Source organism: Xyrauchen texanus, chromosome 46 (genome assembly GCF_025860055.1).
Source record: "Xyrauchen texanus isolate HMW12.3.18 chromosome 46, RBS_HiC_50CHRs, whole genome shotgun sequence".
Lineage (NCBI taxonomy): Eukaryota > Metazoa > Chordata > Actinopteri > Cypriniformes > Catostomidae > Xyrauchen > Xyrauchen texanus.
In genome coordinates, this window is record NC_068321.1 from 27,667,376 (window position 1) to 27,693,760 (window position 26,385).

General features: G+C 40.4%; 1 protein-coding gene across 1 annotated transcript in view; it reads left to right on the top strand.

Moving 5' to 3' along the window:
- LOC127638196 (A disintegrin and metalloproteinase with thrombospondin motifs 20-like) overlaps positions 1-26,385 on the top strand; it is a 130,762-nt gene that overhangs the window by 84,381 nt on the left and 19,996 nt on the right. The window contains exons 26-28 of the mRNA XM_052119621.1: positions 2,334-2,594; positions 3,477-3,638; positions 6,967-7,143. Coding sequence (XP_051975581.1) covers positions 2,334-2,594; positions 3,477-3,638; positions 6,967-7,143 — 600 coding nt within the window. The remainder of the gene's footprint in view (positions 1-2,333; positions 2,595-3,476; positions 3,639-6,966; positions 7,144-26,385) is intronic.

The following is a 26,385-nucleotide window of genomic DNA, read 5'->3' on the forward strand; positions in this document are numbered from 1 at the left end:
CCCTTTCTCCCTATTTAGTGCAAGACTTAACCTCCATTGTGCTGTCTGTCTGCACTGGTCTCAGAACAGTTATAGGAGAGCTATAGGATGCTCCCTTGCTCCCTATTTAGTGCACGACTTAACCTCCAGTGTGCTGTCTGTCTTCACTGGTCTCAGAACAGTTATAGGAGAGCTATAGGATGCTCCCTTTCTCCCTATTTAGTGCAAGACTTAACCTCCAGTGTGCTGTCTGTCTGCACTGGTCTCAGAACAGTTATAGGAGAGCTATAGGATGCTCCCTTGCTCCCTATTTAGTGCACGACTTAACCTCCAGTGTGCTGTCTGTCTGTACTGGTCTCAGAACAGTTATAGGAGAGCTATAGGTTGCTCCCTTGCTCCCTATTTAGTGCATGACTTAACCTCCAGTGTGCTGTCTGTCTGCACTGATCTCAGAACAGTTATAGAGAGCTATAGGATGCTCCCTTGCTCCCTATTTGGTGCATGACTTAACCTCCAGTGTGCTGTCTGTCTGCACTGATCTCAGAACAGTTATAGAGAGCTATAGGATGCTCCCTTGCTCCCTATTTAGTGCATGACTTAACCTCCAGTGTGCTGTCTGTCTGCACTGATCTCAGAACAGTTATAGAGAGCTATAGGATGCACCCTTGCTCCCTATTTAGTGCATGACTTAACCTCCAGTGTGCTGTCTGTCTGCACTGGTCTCAGAACAGTTATAGAGAGCTATAGGATGCTCCCTTGCTCCCTATTTAGTGCATGACTTAACCTCCAATGTGCTGTCTGTCTGCACTGGTCTCAGAACAGTTATAGGAGAGCTATAGGATGCTCCCTTGCTCCCTATTTAGTGCATGACTTAACCTCCAGTGTGCTGTCTGTCTGCACTGGTCTCAGAACAGTTATAGGAGAGCTATAGGATGCTCCCTTGCTCCCTATTTAGTACATGACTTAACCTCCAGTGTGCTGTCTGTCTGCACTGGTCTCAGAACAGTTATAGAGAGTTATAGGATGCTCCCTTGCTCCCTATTTAGTGCACGACTTAACCTCCAGTGTGCTGTCTGTCTGCACTGGTCTCAGAACAGTTATAGGAGAGCTATAGGATGCTCCCTTGCTCACTATTTAGTGCACGACTTAACCTCCAGTGTGCTGTCTGTCTGCACTGGTCTCAGAACAGTTATAGGAGAGCTATAGGATGCTCCCTTGCTCCCTATTTAGTGCACGACTTAACCTCCAGTGTGCTGTCTGTCTGCACTGGTCTCAGAACAGTTATAGGAGAGCTATAGGATGCTCCCTTACTCCCTATTTAGTGCACGACTTAACCTCCAGTGTGCTGTCTGTCTGCACTGGTCTCAGAACAGTTATAGGAGAGCTATAGGATGCTCCCTTGCTCCCTATTTAGTGCACGACTTAACCTCCAGTGTGCTGTCTGTCTGCACTGGTCTCAGAACAGTTATAGGAGAGCTATAGGATGCTCCCTTGCTCCCTATTTAGTGCACGACTTAACCTCCAGTGTGCTGTCTGTCTGCACTGGTCTCAGAACAGTTATAGGAGAGCTATAGGATGCTCCCTTACTCCCTATTTAGTGTACAACTTAACCTCCAGTGTGTTGTCTGTCTGCACTGGTCTCAGAACAGTTTGAAATGCACCTTATTTTCATCCTAACTCCATATAAAGCCTCTGAAAAATACATTTAACAGTTTTTGTGTGCATCCATTAATTCTCAATGTGATAATTTACAGTGAATATTTTAAGTAAAATGAGCCTGTAGTCCACGAATGTGGTCATTGTGTTTAACAGCGTAAAGTTTCACGATAAATCGCTCAAATTTTAAAAATGGCACATCAGATGAAACTAGAAACTCTAATCTTTTGACTCAAACAGGTTACAATGTAAAATTTTAATGAGGTTTCTCACCAGATGTAGTTTTATTGCCGCTTCTCCCAAAGAAAAACTCCGCTGTGGTCAGCGCCATGTTGTTTGGTCACATGACAAGTTTAACCCTTTATTGACAGCATAGAGTCTCCTGAACTGAGATCAGTTGGTTTAAATTACATTAAATTACGTGTTTCATATAGCGAAGTCAAAATACATTGTCCACGTATGTGGACGCAGGGTTGCACGAAGTTAAACTACTTATATATTTGAATATATGCTCTTTGCACGTGAAGTCAGCATTTGAATGTGGCCAAAGGTATCTTATAAGGCGGTATAGTTGTGCTGCCTAGCTTTTGGAACAGTCTTTGCATCTGGAGCGCCCATGATGCCTAGAGATGCTGCCTAGGTAGGATGTGAACAAAGCTAGCATCTTTAGCTAACACTCCTGCTTCTTTCATCTCCAGTGTTCAGTGTCGTGTGGAGTGGGTCGGTCGACGCGACGGGTCATCTGCATGAATTATCACCATCAGGTGGACGAGTCGTTCTGTCACCCGGATGAGAGGCCGAGTACTGAACAGGAGTGTGCGTCCACGCCCTGTCAGTCCTCATATCAGTGGCCCAACAACCAGCCACACTTCAACTATGACCCTGGCAACCACCCGGGACACCACAGCTGGAACGTCCCGTCTGCAGATAACCAGTGGAGGACAGGACCGTGGGGAGCGGTGAGTAAACACATGACCTCAAGGACACATATGTCCATCTCTTTGTTTGTTTTAACGAGTCAAACGTTTGATGTTGCTCCCTCATCATGAACTGTAACTTCCTTTATTAGCAGATGTGTGAAGTCACTGATGCATGCTGGGAGTAGATGACTTCCAGAGAGTGTGTGTGTGTTTTATTAGTCTTTAAAGAGTCGTTTGTAGGATTATATGGCAGGTAATGCGCTGTAAACGTTCTATAAAGTGTTCGTTTATTGCCATGGGAACAAGGACGCCACGCAGTGTATTCGGATGGAATATCATGTGATGTTTCCTGCTGGTTTTATGTGAGAAAATGAGCTGATTAAAAGTTGTTTTATGGCTTGGGTGATAATGAATCAACAGATTTATCAAAGTAAAAGTTCAGTATGTTTACAGGTGATTGTATAATATAGTATATGACAATATCCGAAAAGTTTTTAGTACAGCATTTTTGACAATTTGTTTTTAAATATATTTCATAGAAGGTAAATAAAGCCTATTTTTAGGACCATTACTATTTATTTGTTTTCGTTGTGAAATTATGTCAGTGACAATTATGCAGGTCTCTCAACACCCCCCCCCCCCGTGTGTGTTTGTGTCTGTCTGTGTGTGTGTGTGTTTGTGACTGTGTCTGTCTGTGTGTGTGTGTGTGTGTGTGTTTGTGTTTGTGACTGTGTCTGTCTGTGTGTGTGTGTGTGTGTGTGTTTGTGTTTGTGACTGTGTCTGTCTGTGTGTGTGTGTGTGTGTGTGGACTGTGTGTGTGTGTGTCTGTGTGTGTCTGTGTGTGTGTGTCTGTGTGTGTGTGTGTCTGTGTGTGTCTGTGTGTGTCTGTGTGTGTGTGTGTGTGTGTGTGTGTGTGTGTAGTGTTCCAGTACATGTGAAGGAGGCTTCCAGAGGAGAGTCGTGGTCTGTCAGGACGCAGACGGCCGAAGCACAAACCACTGCGACGAGAGAGTCAAACCTGACGAATCCAAGAGCTGCAACTCAGGACCCTGTCCAAACTGGAACTATGGCATCTGGGGAGAGGTAAGACGGGACGACAGGTCACTAAATTACACTTTTCCTGATAAAGATACATTATTAAATGGTTATCAGGAGTGAGGCATTGTGAACTATTTCAAACTTAAAGGTGCCTTCAGTAATTATTTTGTCGGTGTCATTTGGGCTTACACTGACACCTAGTGGTGTGGATGCAGCATCATTTAAAATCAATAGTTTCACTGTCAGATGACTTTGTAGAAATTCACAATTCTCAGTTCGGAATATAACCTCCTTTAAACAGAAATAGTGTTTGTGTGTCTGTCACTGACTGCATGTGGAACTTATCCCCAACAGACATCTTTTAACTGCATTATCTTGCATTGATTATTAATGCCTGTTTTGCAAGCAGTGTTGATAAATAGGTTGCATTTCAAGTGCTTTTGTTCAGCGTGTTGAACTCTTTCGACGCAGGCATCTCCACGAAGTCAACTAATTGTGCTGTGTCCGATGAGGCTGTGAAACATCCTGTGTCCACTTGTGTTTGGATTTTGATTTTTGTGAGCGGCGAGAAACATCTCGAGATGAAAAATTTGAACTGCCTTTAAAGTAGCGCTCCTGGCGCGAGATCTAATTCACACAAATGTATCTGTCATAACAGTAAGCTGGACCGATATATCTCTGTTTTACCGATTAATCGGTGACGATAGTTGCATTTTGGAACTATTAATTATTGGCAAAAATCTGTCGATAGTTGCTTTTTTGAAAAATTCCAAAATAAGAGTCCCCACAAACTGCATGTTTGATTTTATTAATTTTGGACACTTTGTCTTTGCCTGCCTTAGTAAAGAAAGAATACGATTTTTTCTTTCATTCTTTAAATACATCTGGAAAAACTATCGGCCGATTAATCGGTTATCAGCCTTTCACAGCACCTTAGTTATCGGTATCGGCAAAATCCACTATCGGTCGACCTCTGGATTGGACATTCATGCTTCACGCTAGTGACAGGAGTATGCAAATGAGCATCTTTGCTTTACCCAGAGAGGGGATTTCTGCTGGGGCCGGTGCCCACATTGCCCCTCCTCTTACATTTACATTTATGCATTTGGCAGACGCTTTTATCCAAAGTGACTTACAGTGCACTTATTACAGGGACAATCCCCCCGGAGCAACCTGGAGTTAAGTGTCTTACTCAAGGACACAATGGTGGTGGCTGTGGGGATCGAACCAGCAACCTCCTGATTACCAATGTATTATACAGTGCACTTATTACAGGGACAATCCCCCCGGAGCAACCTGGAGTTAAGTGTCTTACTCAAGGACACAATGGTGGTGGCTGTGGGGATCGAACCAGCAACCTCCTGAGTACCAATGTATTATACAGTGCACTTATTACAGGGACAATCCCCCCGGAGCAACCTGGAGTTAAGTGTCTTACTCAAGGACACAATGGTGGTGGCTGTGGGGATCAAACCAGCAACCTCCTGATTACCACACCACCACCACTCCTCTTGATACGCCACTCATACCTAGATTACAGTAATTATCTCCAGATATGATTTGTAATGTTAACCTTTCAAAATATAACTAAATGTATGTCTTTGCATTTAAAAATGTATTGTTCATCCCTAATAATTGTACTAGTGCTGTCAGTCGATTACAAATATTAATCGCGATTAATCGCATCATTTTTGTTGTTGCGGTTAATCGAGAGTAATCGCAGATTTTGGAAGTGCTGAAGTCTTAAACACCATAAATGTTTATTTTTCTCATGAAAATGCCTTTATTTCCATCTTAGGAGAGAAAACAAAACAATATGTAACAATATAATGATTTATTAGCATTTTCTAAACAAAGCCTTCCGCAGTATTAAGATAGAAATGCTGTAAAATATCACCAATTCAAGTTTCCCAAAGTGTAAGTGTGAGTTTATTGAAAGAACTAGTCTCCACATATGGTGCATATTCATTGCAATGGGCATTAAATCTCTTAATCTCTCAACCTACACAATATTAATCTGCCAGACTGTCCATGTTCGCTTTATTTCAGCAATCGTGAAGCTGCGTTCATGATTCGCGTCAGAGAGTCAACGCCAGCGTCGAGCACCAATTTAACATTACTACTAGAAGTTGTGGGTTAATGTGGGGTTTATAACTGCAACGTAACTTTAAAAGCATGATTGTGTTGCTAATAATGTACAAACCCTCTCTTGGGAAACTCTCTACTAATGGTGCGTACACACTGCCAGCGACATCGCGCGCGACAGCGACTCCATCCCATTCATTTTCAATGAGAGCACAGCGACTTCCGGCGACACAAGCTGTTGCGACCGTTGGTGACTAGATGTGGGCGTGTCCAGCGACGTGACAAAATTGAGACAAGTTCAACTTTATTCAAATGAAGAGCGACTAACGGAAGCGACAGCCAATAGGAGAGGAGACGGGAGAGCTCATTCATCTTTGATATAAAGCATTTTACTGCGACTTTGTCACTGCAGGTCGCCAGTGGCTGTCGGTGAAGTCGCTAGTGGGCGTTCCCGCTACTGGTTGCCTAGTAACGTTTATAAATGACATTCACGGATGTCATTCCATTGCTCTTGACAGCAAATCGCTTTATTTGGCGCTAAAAGCAACATTTTGGAGGGAAAAGACTAATTATAAATGGAATCAGTACATAAAATGCTTTATATCAAAGATGAGCGAGAAACAACGTGTGCTGTTTGCCATAGTGGCGGTTTATCTGCGGCGAAAACGCAAACGCCGGTCTGTCTGGGTCCACAAAATCCCCGCGATCTCAGATACACCTTTCCACGCAGCATTTTTCTTAAAAATGTCCTTGTACGTGGGAAGAGACATATCATAGAGCACTGGAAAATTGCTAACAGCAAGAATTAGCCTTTCATCCATCTTTCCGTTACTGCAGGAGCTGAGAGAGAGAGAGAGAGCGAGAGAGAGAGAGAGAGAGAGAGAGAGTGAGAGAGAGAGAGAGAGAGTGAGAGAGAGAGAGAGAGAGAGAGAGAGAGAGAGAGAGAGTGAGAGAGAGAGAGAGAGTGAGAGAGAGAGAGAGAGAGAGAGAGAGAGAGAGAGAGAGAGAGAGAGAGAGAGAGAGAAGGATCACATGAGCTTCCGTCAGTCACTCTTCATTTGAATAAAGTTGAACTTGTCTCAACTTTGTCACGTCGCTGGACACGCCCACATCTAGTAGCCAACGGTCGCGACAGCTCGTGTCGCCGGAAGTCGCTGTGCTCTCATTGAAAATGAATGGGATGGAGTCGCTGTCGCGCGCGATGTCGCTGGCAGTGTGTACGCACCTTAAGGAAACATCATGTTAATAACTTTCCGAACTCTAATCTGTGTCTCTCTCTGTTGTGTAGTGCACGCAGTCGTGTGGCGGTGGTCAGCGGACGCGGTTGGTGGTGTGCCAGCGTCCGAACGAGCAGAGATTAAACGAACAAAGCTGTGACATGCTCGACAAACCAGTCGATATGGAGCAGTGTAACGCCCAGCCCTGCCCGGGCACTGCCACCTGGCACAGACACTCATGGAAGCCGGTACGATAGCAGCTCTCTCTCTCTCTCTCTCTCTCTCTCTCTTCTCTCATGTTGTGCTCGTATCACATGAGCCTGATTACAGGGACGAGTTGAAATCATGCTGAAATAGTTTCTTCAATCATACAGCGCTAGATACGAGGTTTGGCTGATGGTTAGATCGTAGCAAGCTGTCAAACCACAGGACGACATTAAAACATGCACAACCAATATACACGTAGATGTGTGCACCGGATCATCCCAAAATCAAAAGAAGATATGCTAAATTATGTTTTTATCACTTCGGGGTGACCCCGGAAAATCGCCTTTTTATCTCGACGAACAGGAATGTACAGTATATTTGTGTATAAGAGTTTAATATTAGAATTGTTATGATGACATTTAATCCACATATTGTATATTGTATCTTTGTACAGAATAATTCTTTTAAAGTTCATCAGTCTCATAGATATATTATTTAATGATTTTGAACTGGTGCTCGTGGCCTGACGTCATAACGGTCGGCTTGTACAGAGGAAAATATTTTTTTATGACCATTTTTTTTATTGTATGTGAAATGAGTTTTTTAAGGTTTATTAAACGAGACGCGCGGTTCATTTTAACATAGTTTCAAGAAAAATAATTTCTGTAAAATATAAGCATATGACATTATAGATAACCACACTTGACCGTGTTATAATCAGTGTTGGGTAATTTACTCAAAAAAGTAATCCACTACAAATTACTAAACTACTTCCCTGGAATTGTAATCAGATTACTTTACAGATTACTTCATTTAAAAGTGATCACATTACAAATTGCTATACTTTTAAATTACTTTCTAAAACCCTTCAAAGTAAAAAAATTAATAAAATAAAAATATATATATAATTTATATATATAGACATTTGTTATGTCTATATATTCTATATATACGTGAAACCCAAGTATTGTATTTAAAAGTCATTGCCATAATTTAAAATGTAATTTGTTACATTACTTTTTCAAAAACATCTAACAAAAGTACTCTCAGATTACAAATAAAACATTTATTTGCTAGAATTTGTTAGTTTGACAGGATTTACAATGACAGAAATGCAGGAAAGAAATACCTCATGTTTAGCGTTTGTTTCAAAATGCACTTGCAAATAAATGTTATTAATCAAGATAACAATAACAAACGACCAAAGATTAAACCGTTGTCTAAATGAGTTAAACGTTCATTTGTCGAACGCAACTGTTTACAGTGTTACATTACACATGTAACAATCATAATCATGACTGAAGCAAATTACACCGTTAATGTGGAAGTTCACCTTATATTAACGTTAGAGATCAAATCATCGTCATCAGGTTTCAATAATGAGAATTGGTGCTAATATGATTCAATCACTAATTTCTTTCATCTTAAAGGGACAGTACACCCAAACATGTAAATTCAGTCATTGTTTACTCGCCCCTGTGTTGTTATAACCTCGTATGACTTTCTGTCTTGTTCTGAACACAAAGGGAGAAATGGTGAATAAATGTTGTGCTCAGTGATGATGTCATACAATGGCAGTTTATGGTGACCACCTCTTCAAGCTTCAAAAGAACACAAAAGTATCATTCAGAAGTGTAATTAATTATTCATGAGACTCATGATTGTTATGAAAGTATACGATAAGATTTGATGAGAAACTGAAATCTGATGTATTATTGAGTGTAAATGTTCACTGTTGATCTCCTGTGTGTGTTCATGATAGGACACGAGAGTAACAGTTCACGCACCCCTCACGACATGGGGGCGTTCAAGAGAAAATTCGTTGTGTTTATCTAAAAACAGTGATAGTGACAACAGAACACAACTGCACACAAAACACAGAACAGAACTTACTAAACATGTCTGAAGAGTTTGTAGAGGAAGAATTGATGCATTTCTATGTCCAGCCTTATTTTTGTGAAAGTTTTTGGCCAGTTCACACGGACGGAGTTACCCGCGTGATGCCGAAAATAGAAAACAAGCGATCGTTAGAATGTACCGTCACTCGTCACTGCTGGTTAGGACAAAAACTCTGATTAACATATAAAATATCCCTTTTATCGTGTGTCGTTTGCCGTCAGATTAGGACACGGTGTGACTGCGGCGTCCTGTAGCTCCTCTATATTTCTGTTTGATTTCTGAATACTCTGTTAAAAAAAATAAGGCTGGGCACAGAAATGCATCAAACTCTTCAGACATGTTTAATAAGTTCTGTTCTGTGTTTTGTGTGCAGTTGTGTTCTGTTGTCACTATCACTGTTTTTAGATAAACAAAACGAATTTTCTCTTGAACGCCCCCATGTCGTGAGGGGTGTGTGAACTGTTGCTCTCGTGTCCTATCATGAACACACACAGGAGATCAACAGTGAACATTTACACTAAATAACACATCAGATTTCAGTTTCTCATCAAATCTTATTGTATTCTTTCATATCAATCATGAGTCTCATGAATAATTAATTAGACTTCTGAATGATACTTTTGTGTTCTTTTGAAGCTTGAAGAGGTGTCACCATAAACTGCCATTGTATGACATCATCACTGAGCACAACATTTATTCACCATTTCTCCCTTTGTGTTCAGAACAAGACAGAAAGTCATACGAGGTTATAACAACACAGCGGTGAGTAAACAATGACTGAATTTACATTTTTGGGTGAACTAATACTTTAATTATATTGTTTAATGTAGCATTGAGTTTTAACATATTGTGACGTTATTTTTGAATCATATATTTACTCAAAATGTATGTTTTTTGCAGTCACAAGCAAAAGCATTTGAACTCTTCAATAATCAGTTGAAAGACAGAATATGAATATAAACATTTGATACAGTGTAACGTCGATCACATAAAGCTTTATTGTTATTATTGTTGCAGTTCTCAGACATAAAATACCTCTTTCATTTGTAGTGGATTATCCACTCCGTTGGACAGTTTGAAATAACTGTGAAGGATTTTTCCCCCTTAAATTGTATTAATTTGTTTACAACATTCAATGCTGCAGTTTAAACATGTTGATTTTTTGACTCTGTATTTGTCTTCAGCTTTATTGTGATTTTTTTTGTCTGTTTTCTGTCGCATCATTCATAACTCACAACTTGTCGGACGTTTTGTTTCAGTTTTTGTTGTTTATTTCTTTGACTCTCGGGGCAGAATCTCATCACTCATGATCATGTATAGTTTTGTTTGTCATTTTGTTTGTCATTCCTTAAACTGAACATCCGAAATTCAAAACTGTCTCACCCTGTAAAACTGATTAAAACATCACGGTTGTGAAAAATGTGTTTTTAATGTGATGTTCATTTGAGCTTGTTGTTTACAAACTGTGCACTCATACATTTGATCAGTGTGTGTGATCCCTGGGAATCGAACCTGTGACCCTGCCGTTGCAAGCACCATAATGAAATACAAGAACTTAATTTAATTAAGTTTATTTACATTTTTAGGTATTTTGATTTGATTTTTATAATACCTACTCTGACGTGACAACACGCTACAACAGTTAAAAAAATTGCATATTGAATTACACGAATCACTAAATTCAAAATAAAACAAAATATGTTAGTTACATTTTTATAATCATTTGATTTCAACACTTTTAAGGAGGAAATTAAGAAAATACATCAATGCCAGTCGGGTCTCTAAGGGATAAATGCATTATTAAATAGTTTATCTGTAATAATGTGATATTTGAAGAACTTTTTAACTTATTTTAAGCTTTTGTGCATGTTTGGGCTGCCGCCCGCAATTTTCAAAGCTCATCATTCACACAAACTCTGTACTAATTGCAAAAATTGCTCTCATTTTTCTGAGAATCCCCAAATAATAAAAATAAAAAAATAAAAAAACATAAAAAAATATGGTTTTTGTTGTCCTAACTTTGTAAACGTAATTCTGGTTCTATTCACTACCTCATTTTATTCCACTAGATGTCAGAAAACACTAGAAAAATATTTCTCTCACTCACCTTCCATCACAATATACAGATGTGAACTGTAGGGGGCGCTCTAACACATTATACCCCTCACAGATGTGAACTGTAGGGGGCGCTCTAACACATTATACCCCTCACAGATGTGAACTGTAGGGGGCGCTCTAACACATTATACCCCTCACAGATGTGAACTGTAGGGAGCTCTAACACATTATACCCCTCACAGATGTGAACTGTAGGGGGCTCTAACACATTATACCCCTCACAGATGTGAACTGTAGGGGGCTCTAACACATTTTACCCCTCACAGATGAGAACTGTAGGGGCGCTCTAACACATTATACCCCTCACAGATGTGAACTGTAGGGGCTCTAACACATTATACCCCTCACAGATGTGAACTGTAGGGGGCTCTAACACATTATACCCCTCACAGATGTGAACTGTAGGGGGCTCTAACACATTATACCCCTCACAGATGTGAACTGTAGGGGCGCTCTAACACATTATACCCCTCACAGATGTGAACTGTAGGGGGCTCTAACACATTTTACCCCTCACAGATGTGAACTGTAGGGGGCTCTAACACATTATACCCCTCACAGATGTGAACTGTAGGGGCGCTCTAACACATTTTACCCCTCACAGATGTGAACTGTAGGGCGCTCTAACACATTTTACCCCTCACAGATGTGAACTGTAGGGGTGCTCTAACACATTATACCCCTCACAGATGTGAACTGTAGGGGGCTCTAACACATTATACCCCTCACAGATGTGAACTGTAGGGGCGCTTAACACATTTTACCCCTCACAGATGTGAACTGTAGGGGGCTCTAACACATTATACCCCTCACAGATGTGAACTGTAGGGGCGCTCTAACACATTTTACCCCTCACAGATGTGAACTGTAGGGAGCTCTAACACATTATACCCCTCACAGATGTGAACTGTAGGGGGCTCTAACACATTATACCCCTCACAGATGTGAACTGTAGGGGGCTCTAACACATTTTACCCCTCACAGATGTGAACTGTAGGGGGCTCTAACACATTATACCCCTCACAGATGTGAACTGTAGGGGGCGCTCTAACACATTTTACCCCTCACAGATGTGAACTGTAGGGGGCGCTCTAACACATTATACCCCTCACAGATGTGAACTGTAGGGGGCGCTCTAACACATTTCAGCTCGTCCATAGACATTCAGTCTAATGTTCAGTTCAGGCAACACCCTCATTATTTCATTGTATATCTCGGCCTCTGAGTGGACTACAAGCTCAATATAAGTGTCATTAGAAAGCTGTAATATATATAAATACATCGATATAAAACATTTGATCATCAATAGTTGATAATATATTTGTCTGATGATTTGTTTTGCATGTTTTTCCTGCTGGATGGCATATTTTGTTCTGGACATCTCAGATATATCATTGGATTATTCACACAAACAATCTCACACACAAGTCAACAATGACTCATTTATTAGAGAACTTCCTAAGATAAAAGCAGATATAAAGTTATTAGATATTTGTGTCTTACAGCAGCAGTTATCAGAGAATAAATGAGACGTTTGTATTTGATGACTTACAGAAATCATATTTCACTTTGTGATTCTTTAGTAAATATTTTGAACTGTGATATTAATGCAAGATAATAAACTATACAGACATGTTCCTGAGAGTGAGATCTTTAATTTGATATATGACTTGTCCGTTTATGTGTTATGTGAAGGACTTTTATTTTAATTTAAATATTTCTACTCGTTACCTCTAGAGGGCGCTAATTAGCAAAGCGAAAGTTTTGAGGCCTTATTTTGTTATTTTATGTAACATAAATGCAGAAGTGATGTTTATCTCTAAAGTTCAGCTTCCAATTATACTTCATATGCCTGACTTATTTAAACAAGAGATTATTTAAGTTTTACGTTTTAAGTGTCAACTTTTTCCGCTATATAACGCCCCCCTTTGGACCCGCCGGCGTGATAGTTTAAGTGGTTTTAATATAGATTTGAGTAAAGTTAAAGGATGAAATGGTTATTGATCATAGATGCACTTAATCTAAGAGATACTGCATAAATATATCAGGAATTATTTGAGTTTGGCTGTGTAGGTTTTAGTCATAAAGAATAAAAAAGTCTATTTGTGTGTAGAAACATGAAACCAATCAATAGATGTTCCTTGTGAAATCCTGCTAAGTAACAGAAAACATCTTGCATCTTGTAAAATTCATTTATATAGTGAACTCCCAAGAGGAAAACAAAGCGAGTCCAAATCAGTTTTTGGCACCGGTTTCTCTGTGCATCTGGGGATCGTTTGTATAATGGCGTTTGCTTTAATGCATTCGGCCAGAGTCACGGTGCACGCTGCTTTTACAACAACATCCAGTGATATTAATCAGAGCTGGCAAGAGTGCTTCATCAGAGGAGGTTTTGAGTTAAAAGTGCTTATAGCACGTAAAAACCAAGTGTGCCACACAAGCCCTCAAAAGTGAAGCCAAAACGTCTCGATCGCCCCCCGGTGGCTGGTCCTAGTATAGGTCATAAGCCCCGCCTCCCTATGTTATTCAACGGAACGTGAGACCAACTAAGCAATTCAATTACACTTCACATATCTTTTTTCCAAAGATAGTTTCTGTCATTTACTGTCGTTTCTATCACGTTGATGTCATTTCAAGTGTTTGTTTTCAAAATAAGTTTGTTTTTAGTTATTTGATGCTATAAAAACGCTGCTGTGACATCATGATTGACAGCTGTGATTGACAGGTTCTCTGAGCGAAGTAGTCACTGAAGCACCAACAGACTTTTTTTCGGGATCTTCGGAGGACTGAGGAGATTGGAGCTTTAAATGTAATATCTAAATTTCTATAATTAATTATTTCACACCGTCATAAGTCATAAGTCAACAGGGGCGTGTGCTTGCGATTGATTCAGCGAGAGTGAGGGCGGGGCCTTGATTTCGCGGCTTTACTTCCTGCTCACTACTGCGCAGGTCTGGTCCCGAAATCCCAACTGCGCAGACTCAAGTCCCAAGATGTCAGCGCCATATCGGGACACTGGCGGCTTCAGTTCTCACCAATGGAAAAGAGCGAAGGGGCGTCGGCCATCTTTTTTTACAGTCTATGGTAAAACCCCAAGAATGGCCGTGAAATCATTTACGTGAAAGAAACAATAAACTCAGTTTCATATTTCAGAGAAAAGCATCTTTATGATCACTCTTGTGGCATTATCAGATCATTTCAAATAAACATTTCATATTTGATGTTCCTCTCTTCTGTGACGTGCACATCGTTATAAACATCCCAAATAAATGTTTAAATAACATCTCAAATGTTTTAGTCATTTATCCCATGCATAAAGAAATGTAAAGCAAATATATAACATGTATGTTCATGTATTGTTTTACTGATATAAAAAGCTCACATACTTATACATGTATGTAACATATATTTCCCAAATCATAAACTCCGCCCTATTCTGGATACGGGGCGGGGAGCAGCAGCAGCTCATTTGCATTTAAAGAGACACACACACACACACACACACACACACACACAAAAACAGTTTTTATTCCCACCCAAAAAGAGGCATTTTAAACATGATATAATAAATGATCTGTGGAGTATTTTGAGCTGAAACTTCACAGACACATTCTGGGGACAGACATGAAGATTTAAATGACATCTTGTGAAAAGTCGCACAATAACCTTACTTGGGTTACAAATGTTTCTAAAAAGATGTTATTTATGTGAAATACAAATAAAATGTGAATTAATGTTCAAATGCACATCTGTGACAGCTGAAGGGTGTGCGGTAATGAACAAGAAGAAAATAGACATAATTTTGAATTTGTTGAGCGGAAAAGCAAGTAATTAGTAATGTGATTACTTTTCAATGAAGTAAAAAGTAAAGTAATCAGATTAAAATTTTTAGAGAAGTAGTTAGTCATTTGTATTGGGTAAAAACATTTTTTGTAACTGTCACGATTACTTTGTCATTTGCGTTTCTATGAAGAAGGAAAGGGGGGTTACCATCCGTCCATCCATCCATCTTCAACCGTTTATCTGAAGTCAGGTCGCGGGGGCAGCAGCTCCAGCAGGGGGCCCCAAACTTCCCTATCCCGAGCCACATTAACCAGCTCTGACTGGGGGACTCCGAGGCGTTCCCAGGCCAGTGTGGAGATGTAATCTCTCCACCTAGTCCTGGGTCTTCTCCGAGGCCTCCTCCCAGCTGGACGTGCCTGAAACACCTCCCTAGGGAGGCGGCCAGGGGGCATCCTTACCAGATGCCCAAACCACCTCAACTGACTCCTTTCGACGCAAAGGAGCAGTGGCTCTACTCCGAGCTCCTCACGGATGACTGAGCTCCTCACCCTATCTCTAAGGGAGAAGCCCGCCACCCTTCTGAGGAAGCCCATTTCGGCCGCTTGTACTCGCGACCTAGTTCTTTCGGTCATGACCCAGCCTTCATGACCATAGGTGAGGGTAGGAACAAAAATTGACCGGTAGATCGAGAGCTTTGCCTTCCAGCTCTCTTTTCGTGACAACGGTGCGATAGAGCGAGTGCAACAGCGCCCCCGCTGCCCCATTGTCCCCTCACTCATTACCATTTCCTCATAAATCAACATTTCGGCAACAACTAATAATGCAGCTTTTTCTGAATTCCATTGGCCATAAGCTCCGGAAATGTACCAAATTTCACTCGCATCCTGTTTGAAAGAGTCATGATTTAGAGATATTTATAGTGTGTCGGGGGCGAGAGGAAATCGTTGTTTTTTGTGTATATGGTTCAGTAACAACTGAGATGTTTGAGGTAGTTTGAGGGGTCTCAGAGCACCTCGCTGGTGGTGTTTTAGGTCAGTTAATGAGACCGGCAGTGCCTCAGTCAAGTCCGTTTGTGAATGCATTTCACACAGTTTCCATATCACATGGTGCCGTGCAGTTTTTGGGTCAAGGACAAGATGTTAAAGGGGTCATCGTACGCCCTTTTACAAAGTGTTTATTTTTACTACAATAGGTATTTATGCTTTATTTTAATTATTATTCAAAAAACACATTATGTTTCACATATTATACATTTCTGCATTACCTCTCTTACCAGTCTGTCTGAAACGCTTCTGTTTAGTTCCTGTTTCTATGAAGACCCTCCTTCCGAAAAGAGCAATGTGCTCTGATTGGTCGGGTGGACCAGTGTGTTGTGATTAGTCGACCACTCCGATATGTCATGGCCCTTAGCATAACCGCGAAATTCAGCTTCGTATGGTGCCGTGGGCTAGAGAGCTGTGACTGGTGTCATTGGAAAGGTCTCGGGCGGACCTTTCCAACAATACTGGTCACGAGTTTGTGGTCAGTCCGGTTCGGAAGAGAAAGCCGGTTCTGTTGAGGTCACGGTTCTTCCCGGGGTCATGTCTCCATGTCCGGGTGGGCTAGAGAGGCTAGGCCAGTCTCGTTGGAAAGGTCTCGTGTGGACCTTTCCAACAATACCAGTCCCAAGTTTGTGGTCAGTCCGGTTCGGAAGAGAAAGCCGGCCCGGCTGAGGTCGTGGTTCTTCCCGGGGTCTTGTCTCCATGTCCGGGTGGACTAGAGAGGCTAGGCTGGTCTCGTTGGAAAGGCCTTTAAATAGGCCAAAGGTATTTTTAGGCTGCTGTATTCTTGAGATATGGTCGTTGTTCCGGGGTGTGACAACTTGCCCCGTACCCTGCAGATGAGTCGCGGTTCTTACCGGGCCACTTTCTCTGGATCCGAGTGGGCTAGTGACGTAGATTGATCCTGTGACGTAGATGTATCCTGCAAAACAACTCAGGACTACAATGTAGTCTTTTTAGGGAGCTCAGAAACAGTGCTGATCTAATATAGACAATAACTTGCTTTGCAGTGGACTTTGTGCTTTGTAACTTTACAGATTTTTTATGCTCAAACAGCAACATTACACAAGTTGAAAAGTTAAAACAGCATACGATGACCCCTTTAAGATGACATCATTCCAGAGCCACTTACAAATGAGAAAATAAACGCAGATTCAAACACAAACACAAAACTTCAATGCTTCAATAGGACAAGCTTGTAAACATTTAAGCTGAATTGTAATAATAAATAAAGAGTAATTCTTTACAATAGGGTTGTATTTGTTAACACTAGTAAATGCATTGAGTATCACAAAATAATGATAATAAATACCATTTTAAAGCACATATTGTTTAATGTTAATTTCAACATATACTAATTCTTTTTAAACTGCATGTTGAACATTAGTTAATACATAATGAACAAACAATTCATATTTTTGTTAAATAAATGGGCATTAAAGATGAATAAATGCTGTTAAAATGTAGTATTTCAAATGTTAGTTCTTAATATTTAATGCACTTAGTCAGTATAAAGTGTATATTAGAGATAAACAACTTCTCCCTATGGAAAGACTTACCAGACAATCTGTTTCCTGTTGTCGTCTTGACGAGGTTCCAGCATTGCGAAATTATAAACATGCACGTTTTATTTTAAAAAGCAAATAAGCATTTAATAAAAACATCATTAATCAGTAAAGAATGCATTCAAAAAATGTTAATTCAACTGCAATGCAATTAAAATTCGGGTCATTTTAAAGTGAACTTCCTGAAGGAAATGTCTGCAATATCACTAATAATGATGCAGTCGACTGCTGTGATCACGACACACTCTTGAATCTCTCCATTGTTCTGGTTTGATTATAATCATTACGAGATGGCAATAAGTTGATTTGTGTACATTAACATGCCGGAGCTCTCCAGACTGATTTAATGTGATCCAGATGGCGACCGGCGAAACGTTGCCCTGAGAGAACAATTCACTGCGAGGTCACATGACTCCGACATCATTTCTCTCTTGCGTTTACGGTTTCTGTTCAAAGGTCTGAGAAGTTTCCAATCAAAAATAACATGAATAATTCTCCGTAATTATTCTCAGTATTGACAATAACACGTGTTTAATATACAATGTTTATTTATTTCAACATGCAAATGGTTGGAAATGTTCAAAGAGATGCTCGTTTAATAACTAGACCTTGTAAAGTTTGAGTAAGTGAAAGAAATTGTTATAAAAACCTTTTAAAAAGACAGTATTGCATAAGCTGCAAAGAAAGAAAAACACCTATTATTATTATTATTATTATTATTATTATTATTATTATTATTATGTCCTTAAAACGAAGCAAAATATGACCCAGACTACACAAAAATCAATTTTCCTATTAAAATCTGAGTAACAATTAACAATATTTTTTTACAGAATTTACTCATTTTTTATGTTTACGTTAATCTATAAAAAAATACAAAGATGAATTTTTATGTTACGCTGAATTTGTTTTTTAGGGTGCAGTAAACAGCAAAATAATGAAGTACTTTCTACACTGAATAAGTTAGTTCAAGCATGAACTTGAAATAGTTAAATATTATAAATATTATTCATGGTCGCTTGTTATCTTGAGAATGCTTCATTCAATCCTACAGTTTAAAACGTAAATAAATTAAGTACATTTAACTTTTGAAAGCTGGTGTTGCCGGTGCGCACTGGACTTGCATAATTAATGAGCGTGCATAATTAATGAGCGTGCATGATTTCTCTGTTTATTGGCAGTATTGTTATTGTTCGTTTTGTTGTTGTGTTTAGTAACTTCTTGCTTTGTGAAATCTGATGTTCATTTTCTACTCAGAATTACCCATCGATAAAAAACGAAAACATTTTGATTGATACCGTTGAAGTCTGCGTGCGCAGCGCTGTATTTTATCTACATATTGTATCGCCAATAACGTCATGGTTACTATTGTAACCTCCGTTTCCCGTCTGTCACTCACCCGACGTTGTGTCCATTGTAGTGACACAAGAGGTCTCTTCTGAGAGCCTCACGCACCTCTGAACTTGAGAAAAGGCCAATGTGAAATTGGCAGACATAATTTGCATGCCCCGCCCCCGGACATACGGGTATAAGGGGAGTGGACGAGCGTCTGTCAGACAGATTTTTGCACTGAGAGCCGAGAATAAGGTTCCAGCGCATTACAGTTTTAGGGATTGTGACGTGGCAAGGGGAACACAACGTCTCGTTCCTTCCCTCAAGGAACGGAGGTTACAATAATAACCATGACGTTCCCCGTCTGTCACTCACTCGACGTTGTGTCGATTGTAGTGACACAAGGAGTCCCATTTAAAAACGCCACGCACTAACCCGTGTTATGTGAATGCCGAGCCAGGCGCAAGCAGGCTGTTGCGTGCTAGAAGCAGCTGAGTCGGCTGCACGTAACCCTCCCCAACGCCCCCAATAAAAGGTGTCATATACATTTATGCATTTGGCAGACGCTTTTATCCAAAGTGACTTACAGTGCCCTTATTACAGGGACAATCCCCCCGGAACAACCTGGAGTTAAGTGCCTTACTCAAGGACACAATGGTGGTGACTGTGGGGATCGAACCAGCAACCTTCTGAGTACCAATGTATTATACAGAGCACTTATTACAGGGACAATCCCCCCGGAACAACCTGGAGTTAAGTGTCTTACTCAAGGACACAATGGTGGTGACTGTGGGGATCAAACCAGCAACCTTCTGATTACCAATGTATTATACAGAGCACTTATTACAGGGACAATCCCCCCGGAGCAACCTGGAGTTAAGTGCCTTACTCAAGGACACAATGGTGGTGACTGTGGGGATCGAACCAGCAACCTTCTGATTACCAATGTATTATACAGAGCACTTATTACAGGGACAATGCCCCCGGAGCAACCTGGAGTTAAGTGCCTTACTCAAGGACACAATGGTGGTGACTGTGGGGATCGAACCAGCAACCTTCTGATTAACAGCCCTGTGCTTTAGCCACTACGCCGCCACCACCACCACTCCGTATACGTAATGTCGCTTTGGATAAAAGCATCTGCCAAATGTATATTTAGTGTGAAAAGCTGATGTTTGCCAGCCAGTTCAGACTTTAGAGTAAATCCACAGTTTGACATTTCATCTCTTGAGTGTTTTACAGCGAGTAGATTCACTTTGACTGTGTCAGTTATCACTTCTGACACTTCGGCTGCTGGAAGTCTCGTGAACTCGTTCAGATATCTTGCAGGTGAAAGATCAGAAGTCTCCATGGATTTGTTGACTTTACTCTTCTGAGCTAACGAGCTCTCGTGTGTTTGACTTTGGGTCTGTGGGCGTTTGAAGTTTCTCAGATTTCGGTTTTAGTTTCACCTCAACTGAAGTTCACGTGATTATAAAAGTCAATCACTGAGGGAAAAGATATGAATGCAGATGTAAATGTTATGATGGTATGATAATCAATCAGTAATGCTCATTTTAATGCAGGAATATAAACTTGGCAAGCTACGAAAATAACTTGACTTTCACGTCAACGTACAACTCATTCATCTCTAAACTGACTCCATATGTTGGCCATGATGTATTATGTTACATATAATTGCTACAGAATGGACAGAAAGGAAAAGTACATACGCAATAGGCTCGTTCCGTAGTATCCTTGAACCATAAACTATTCCAGTCGAGACTTTAAAGACGTAATAAGCTGGAGAGATTTCCTTGAGGGACAAATATGGTTGAAGACTTGCAGCATTTTCTAGAGTTTCCACCCACCGAATGTTTAAAGGAGTAAACATAGAGTGCCGGTCGCAGAGGAATGCATTAATGACACATTGAAACAACAGATGTTTGACTTCAAACCCCGCTTTGAAACCGTAGCACTCCTCCGCTGCTCTGTCGTTTCTACTATCCAAATTACAACTTCATATCCATGAGAGTAACTGGACAATCTCAGGTCAGACTGAAAGGACTAAAGACATTAAAGACTGCGTATCTTTGAGTATTTTTCTTGAGTATTGAGTCTTCCTTTCTGGTGCAAATATAGAGACGTCCTTAAAACAAGAACACATTGTTGAGAAGTGGCACGAGATATCAAGTCTTACGTCCTATGTGTGTGTATGTGTCTTTTGTTTTATTTCTTTATTAAACTATTATTTATATTGTTAAGCCGGTTCTCGCCTCCTCCTTTCCATTGAACTCCCTTACACTGGTGCCGAAGACCCGGTATGGAGGAGGGATACGCCGTAGTAGAGTTCTCGCTGCTACCATCGACCCCAACGGAGCAGCCGCGGACTTCTTCCGGGGCATGGAGGAACCCAGCCGCCTGGAAGCAGAGGAATTGGGGTGGGGAGATGGGTCTCCTAGCTGACCACCGGGAGTGGTCAGTGTCGGAGGAGACCCCTACCAGCCGCTGAAACGCGGCGGGGTCTGAGACCGCTGACCGCGAGCGGGGAGGGGCTCACTGCCGACCGCTTGGAGCGGGAGAACCGCTGCTAGGAGTGGTGGAGACCCCTTCTGTTCCCCGAGAACGCGGCGGGGCGCTCCATCCACCAGGGGTTGGAGGACTGCCTCCGATCCGCCAGGAGAGGTTCGGCTGTCATCCACTAGAAGGTGGCAGAGTGGCCGAGGACCAAGCTACGGCGTATCGGAGATCCGGCGAGTAAGTGTTTTTCTCTCTCTCTCCCACTACCGCTCCGCATTGGCCTTTTCCCTCTCTTCTAAATTGTACTTTTTTTGGGGGTACTGCACTGTTACAGGGAGTACCCCCCCAACTTTTCATTACAGTTTCCCTCCTCCTGTCCTCTCCCAAATTCAGGAAGGCGGGATGACGTGCCGGCAGACGGGACATAAGGCACACCCTAACCCAGGGAAAGGGGGCATGCCGGGGGCTCCCAGTCCTGAGAAAACGAGGAAGGAATGTGACAGGGCGGAGGGCGGGGCTTGTTCGTAATTTTACACACCTGGTCCCTTATCAGGCTAATTAAGCCTCTGAGAGGGATAAAGGCCGACTGCGGACGGTGGTGCGACAGAGAGAGAATGTTTACGGGCAGCTGTCCGTCCTATGTGTGTGTGTTTGTGTCTTTTGGTTTATTTCTTTATTAAACTATTATTTATATTGTCAAGCGATGAGTGTTGTATTGATTTGAGAGACTCAATGCCATCTTTTCACCTGTGTTTGAGGGTGTTTGGCCTTTCTTGAGTAAAGCTATTTTAGCTGGTAGACATTATTCATTTGGTTCTTCGTGGGACCTTAAAGCTGTTTGTACACTTGGGTTTGATTATTTGGTTCGAACTCAAGTTCGACTCCATTCTTCAGTTCAGTAAAACACTTTCACACCAACCAAACATGTCAGACAATGGCATTAAATATCTACAGTGAAAGCACCCAAAATGTGTTTTGGTGCACATCCCCAGTTTTCCCAGTAACCAGAGCAGGTCTGTCCTTGGTGTTGACCTGGACTATTTATGTGTGTGGTGATTTATTGACGGGTCATCAGTGTTCCAGAACAACAGAACACCAGCTGTTACCTGGTTGAACTGCAGCGGTGACGACACATCTCTGCAAAAAAAGAGCTTGAAGTCAACATGAAACCAAGATGCACATTCCTGGTCTTATACAGACTGATTTATCTGTGCATTTATTCCAAAGGAAAAATGGTTGTCTTTGTAATATTTCATGAATATGTATACTGTATGCATGTATGTATATCATAAAGTCCTGCTCTACATTTGTTCCTCATTGAATGTATCCCGTTTGACTTGGAAAGACATCAGATTATGGAAGAAAATGTAACGCAAACACTGTTTATAACTTTCAGTTCGTTCATTGGATTTGATTTGAGTTGGATTGTACAAGTCCTCATTGGAATGCTGTTGGATTTGGGTGAATCTGGTCTGTAGTTTAATGGCTATTCTAATATGTTCCGGGCGGTTTGAGGTGCTGCCAGTGTCCATGAGTGACAGTCCATGAAGAGTCCAGATTTACGGATGTCTTTGAAGAGTCTGAGATGATCATGTGGTTTTCATGAGCACACACTTGGTCTAATGTGTTGTGTAATGCCAATGGTATTCCGCTTTCAAACGCATTCTTAGATGTATTGTCTGAGGAATTCTGGCTTAATTAAATTACAATGATACTATTTCATGAGAATGTATTATTTATTATTAAGTTGAAGGATAAGTGCATTCACTAACAAAAAAAGTACCTAAAATAACCATTGAACCCCCCTTTCAGATTGTAATTCCACTTTATTCTTTGGAGTACATTCGGAAATATGCTGTATCCGAAATCTAAAATGTTTTCACAAATTTGTTTCTGAAATAGTTTTGCATTTCCACACAATAGTTTTTCTGTTCCCTCGCAATTAGTTTTGCGTTCACTCTGTTTTGAGTTCCTTCTCAATATGTTTTGAGTTCCTTCTCAATATGTTTTGAGTTCCTTCTCAATATGTTTTGAGTTCCTTCTCAATATGTTTTGAGTTCCTTCTCAATATGTTTTGCGTTCCTTCTCAATATGTTTTGCGTTCCTTCTCAATATGTTTTGAGTTCCTTCTCAATATGTTTTGCGTTCCTTCTCAATATGTTTTGAGTTCCTTCTCAATACATTTTGCGTTCCTTCTCAATGTTTTGCGTTCCTTCTCAATATGTTTTGCGTTCCTTCTCAATATGTTTTGCGTTCCTTCTCAATATGTTTTGCGTTCCTTCTCAATAAGTTTTGCATTTCCTCGCAATTAATTTGCGTTCCCTTGCAATATGTTTTGCATTCCTTCTCAATACGTTTTGCGTTCCTTTGTATTAAGTTTTGTGTTTCCTCGCAATAACATTTGCGTTCCTTTGCATTAAGTTTTGCGTTTCCTCAAAACATTTTTTTAGTTTCCTCGGAATAAGTTTTGCGTTCCCTCACAATTAATTTTGCGTTCCCTCACAATACATTTTGTGTTCCTTCGCATTAAGTTTTGCGTTCCCTCACAATACATTTTGTGTTCCTTCGCATTAAGTTTTGCGTTCCCTCACAATATGTTTTGCGTTCCTTCTCAATATGTTTTGCGTTCCTTTGCATACGTTTTTCATTCACTCTCAATAAGTTTTGCATTTCTTCACAAGTTTTGCGTTTCCTCACAATACATTTTGCATTCCTTTGCATTAAGTTTTGCGTTCCCTTACAATTAATTTTGCATTCCCTTACAATTAATTTTGCGTTCCCTTACAATTAATTTTGCATTCCCTTACAATTAATTTTGCGTTCCCTCACAATTAATTTTGCGTTCCCTCACAATTAATTTTGCGTTGCATTGCATTCATTTTTGTGTTTCCTCGTAAATAAAGTTTGCGTTCCTTCGCATCCTAAGTTTTGCGTTTCCTCGCAATATATTTTGCGTTACATTACTTTAAGTTTTGCGTTTCCTCACAATACATTTTGCATTCCATTACATTAAGTTTTGCGTTCCCTCACAATACATTTTGCGTTCCTTTGCAGTAAGTTTTGTGTTTCCTCTCAAGAAGTTTTTTGTTCCCTCGCAATAAGTTTTGCATTTCCTTGCAATAGTTTTGTGATCATTGTTTTATTTCAGTAACCATATTTTAACCATGATATTTGCAGTAAAACCATAGTAACTACAAGATTTACCACGGTTAATCGATATTAAAACTTTTCATAGTTACTAGAATATTACTATTGTAAAACCATGGTTCGGTAAACTATCGTAATAGAATATGAAAACCATGGTTTTGTTCAAAATAATTTGGGCAACACACAAATAAACAGATTTGAGTTGGATATGCCAAAAAAAAAAAAAAAAAGTACTTCCGGTGTGAACAAAGCCTATAAGTGACTCGTTACACTATTTATCTGTCAACTCAAAAATAAGCTTTGATTTTCAGCTTATATTAAACATGGCCATCCAGTATGCCGTTATATTCGTTTAAATGCAGTAAACCCACATGCTTTAAAAACTATAATGTTAGCAAAGCTGATTTGTGTGAACGTAGACGGAAACACATTCCAAAAATATACAAAATAATAATTAAACCAGATTCCACATGTGAAAGTGGTTTAAATCGGATTCCTTGCTTTTTTCTATTCTTTTTCAAATGTTTGGATATAAAACAACTAAACAGATTTGTTTTGCACATGCCTGTTTGAACGAAGTCTTTGCTACATTGACAGAATATTGAGCCGTTACGTAATGAGCATGATTTTGTCTTGTATAAAGCGTGGGCATCCAGTATGAGCTCTTGATGGGTTTTTAATGGCGTTTTATCTCTAAATGCAGTTACATCTCATGCGCTGTGGGCACTTTAGAATAAACACTGAATGTGTGCATTGATCAATCTCATTCGCTCACATTAGTTCAGATTACATGAGACTTTATTCACTCACACAACTGGAATGAAACCCTGTGTCTACAGGATTCTCATCACTGTAATGCAATAAAGTTTAAATTAAAGTTAGCATAATACAAATGCTACCGAGAGGCAAAACATTATTTCTTGTTTCTGTCTTTTGATGGTTTTGAGTCGTTTTAGTGCCGTTCACCTGCATTTGCTTCTATCAACCTCAGGGGTTAACTTGAGTCACTAGTAAAAGTGTAAATCTATATAAACACATTACATCTTTATCAGACTCACCGGAATCTAACGGCTGTTAATCAGTCGAGTTGAGCGACGTGGAGATCATTTCCTCCTGATGCAGATGAAGTCGTGTTTCACTCCGTCTGGCTTTAAAGAGAGTTCACAAACGTCTCTGTCTCGTCCCTGTTTCTCCTCCTATTTTCCTTTTTTTGGAGTTTCAAGGAGGGGTTTTTCAGATGCCGTTACCCCTGCTGTACGTGTATGTGTGTGTGTGTGTGGGGGGGTGTGAGTGTGTGTGTCCACCAGCATGTTGATGTTTGGTCACTTATCTTTATGTTCTTTGATGTGTGCTGCTGACAGACTACAGTCCTGTGTTTATAATACCTCTATAATTACCCTTTTTATGATGTGTTTTCATGTGTGTGTGTGTGTGTGTGTGTGTGTGTGTGTATGTGTGTATGTGTGTGTGTGTATGTGTGTGTGTGAGGGTGAGTGTGTGTGTGTGTCTGTGTGTGAGGGTGAGTGTGTGTGTGTGTCTGTGTGTGAGGGTGAGTGTGTGTGTGTGTGTGTATGTGTTTTTGTGTGTGTGTATGTGTGTGTGTGAGGGTGAGTGTGTGTGTGTGTGTCTGTGTGTGAGGGTGAGTGTGTGTGTGTGTGTGTGTCTGTGTGTGAGGGTGAGTGTGTGTGTGTGTGTGTATGTGTGTATGTGTTTTTGTGTGTGTGTGTGTGTGTGTGTGTGTGTGTGTGTGTGTGTGTGTGTGTGTGTGTGTGTGTGTGTGTTTGTTTGTTTCTTCAATTAATCCAATTAATGGAAGAAATAACCAAAGATTAATCTATTTTTTTTATCTGATTAATCAAGTAAATAATAGAAGATTAATCGATTTTCAGATTGATTATTA